Source organism: Crinia signifera, chromosome 7 (genome assembly GCF_055691185.1).
Source record: "Crinia signifera chromosome 7, ASM5569118v1, whole genome shotgun sequence".
NCBI classification, from domain to species: domain Eukaryota; kingdom Metazoa; phylum Chordata; class Amphibia; order Anura; family Myobatrachidae; genus Crinia; species Crinia signifera.
Window position 1 is genome coordinate 165695555 of NC_139223.1, and position 2852 is coordinate 165698406.

Genomic DNA, 2852 nt, shown 5'->3' on the forward strand with positions numbered 1-2852 from the left:
CCCTCCCCTAAGTTACACACAGGGCATTATACACAGGCCCCCCCTCCCCTAAGTTACACACAGGACATTATACACAGGCCCCCCCTCCCCTAAGTTACACACAGGACATTATACACAGGCCCCCCTCCCCTAAGTTACACACAGGACATTATACACAGGCCCCCCTCCCCTAAGTTACACACAGGACATTATACACAGGCCCCCCTCCTCTAAGTTACACACAGGACATTATACACAGCCCTCACCTAAGTTACACACAGGACATTATACACAGGCCCCCCTCAACCAAATTACACCCAGTACATTATACACAGCCCCTCCATCAATATTACACTCACCCAATGATCTATCCTGTAGTGTCTGTGACTGCTTCTGTTAGGGGAGGCAGCATAGAGCACGTAGAGGAGCTGCTGCTGGACCAGGAAGAGCAGGGCTGGATACACGCAGCACACAGTGTGGTGGGCGGGGCCAGCCTCAGGGAACTGCTCAGTGCTGCCCCTGCTGCCTTGCAACTTCAAATTCGGCCTCAGTAGCATCGGCCTCCCGGGAAAGTTCCCGGTAATTATAATGGCCAATCCGCCCCTGCTTGCCAGTGCCCAGGAGCATTCCAGCCGCTGTGGTTGTTTGCGGGGGTGGGGATTTCACTTCACTCCCCTGCTCGCCTCTCCAGTCCTCCGGCCACACAGCCTCTGGCTGTCGGCACTTTCTCCTTCCCCGTGTCCCTTCCGTGTCTGTGTCTCTCCCAGCGTGCACGTGCGGGCACATGAGCAGCACGCCAGCCTCACTCACAGCCCAGCCGCCTCCTCTGACCCGCCGTCAGTCACTCTCCGGCTCTGGGACTGCGTCCTCAAACTCTGCGGCGTCTACACAGCTTTTGCCCAGGTACTCATCTTGCGGCCATGGACACTTTATTACACGCTGGTTCTTACTGCCTGCATGTCAGGGAGACCAAAGACTCCCGTCCTACGTTGTTTTCTCAATTTAAAACCAAGATCTTACCCTTCACTTGTATTTACCATAGGATTTAATAAAGAAAAATATTGCGCAGAATTAAAAACAAATTTTATAAGTGAACCAAAAGTTTTGAAAAAGTAGACTCACTAATCAACTTGGAGTTGTCAATTTTACCCCAAATTTGAATTTGTGTAATCACAATCTACTTTTTAACTTTAGAATGGCTGTTTTTACATCATTATTCCTAAGAGTATAAATCAAAGGATTCAGCATTGGTGTAATAACGATGTAAAATATAGCAATGAATTTGTCTATTCCTGCTACAGAGCTTGACCTGGGTTTCATGTAGGCGGCCATAGCTGAGCCATAAAATATTGTCACAACCGTCATGTGAGACCCACAGGTGGAGAAAGCTTTCCGCTGCCCGGCCGAAGAAGCAATTTTTAAGATACTTACAATAATTTGAACATAAGATATTATAATAAATGTTACTGGTGTTATGAGAATTATCACACTAACAACAAAAATTATTAATTCAATAAACAAAATGTTTTCACAGCCCAGTGATAATACTTCTGGCACTTCACATAAAAAATTATTAATTTCATTATTGCCGCAACGTTTTACATTGAGTGTAAGAGTCACCATTGAAGTAGAGAGAAGAACCCCACACATCCATGTACCAATAGCTAGTCTCACACAAACAGTCTTACTCATGATGGTAGTGTAATGTAATGGATAACATATAGCTACATAGCGGTCATATGCCATAGCAGCCAGCAGAACACACTCTGATTGCCCTAAAGAGAGAGAAATATACATCTGTGTTGCGCACTCAGCATAAGAAATAGATTTCTTTACGGATATCAGATCTTTCAGCATCCTAGGCACAATGGAAGATGTATAGCAGAGATCCAGAAATGAGAGGTTGCCCAGGAAGAAATACATAGGGGTGTGAAGACTGATATCGGACAGGATTAGAATAATGATGGAGATGTTGCCAATTAATGTGATTATATACACAAAAAGGAAGACAATGAAAAGATTAACTTGAGTCCTGGGATCATTGGAAAGTCCAAGAAGAATAAATTCTGTTACCACTGTATTATTTCCCCAAGACATCTCTAGAAATAAAATTTAAACTGATCTAATTAATCTGGTACAACATAGTGTGCTTATTAAGTTTGGTTTCTAAATTGTACAAACTGTAAAGCCAATCACTTACATTCGACATAACAGATACAATTCCTATGCATTATCAAATAATATTGTAGTGTCATTAGGGTGACAGTAGAAGACATTATACAAGCTATGTTCCTCCCTCCCAACATGATTATTTTCTCATAATTGTAATAGATCCGAAAATTTGTGAAGGTGATAGGAAATTGTAAAAATTAGCTAGAGACATTTTGGTTTTGCCAAAAAGCAAACGTAGACAAGCTAATTGTAGGTCACTTTGAGGTTCTGGGGGAAATTTACTAAGATGGGTATTCTACTTCACATGTGATGGTTGCTATGGGCAACCAATCAGAATCTCAGAATCTACTTTTTTTTTATTTAGCACCCTCTACAAGATAGTAGACAGGATATGATTGGTTTCCCATAGCAACATCACATGTGAAGTAGAATACACTTCTTAGTAAATTTACCCCTCTGAGTCATATCAATTCCTGGCTTGGGTCATCTCACCAAGTACAGACCTGGGGAGTCAGGGGAGTGATAAGTGGAGAGTACAAGCATTCCTCCAGATTTGTAACATTTCAGGCGGAGAGGTGCAAACTCCTGACATCTTCCACTTTCCCATCTTCCAGTATTGAGAATCAACATTTCTGTAAGGGAGTGTTTCAATATATGTATATTGTTTGTCATTGGTTTTTATTTGGATTTATGAGAATTAT

The 2852-nt window shown here is 42.5% G+C and overlaps 1 protein-coding gene across 1 annotated transcript; it reads right to left on the minus strand.

Moving 5' to 3' along the window:
- Positions 1-1149: 1149 nt before the first annotated feature.
- LOC146021270 (olfactory receptor 5AR1-like) lies at positions 1150-2076 on the minus strand. Its single transcript, XM_083155065.1, has one exon. It carries the CDS (start codon positions 2074-2076, stop codon positions 1150-1152), a length of 927 nt encoding a protein of 308 aa, XP_083011191.1.
- Between the last annotated feature and the right edge of the window lie 776 nt (positions 2077-2852).

What these genes read in the sequence shown, in the direction of transcription:
- LOC146021270 (XM_083155065.1), bottom strand. Translation starts at nt 2,076, where the DNA reads ATGTCTTGGGGAAATAATACAGTGGTAACAGAATTTATTCTTCTTGGA.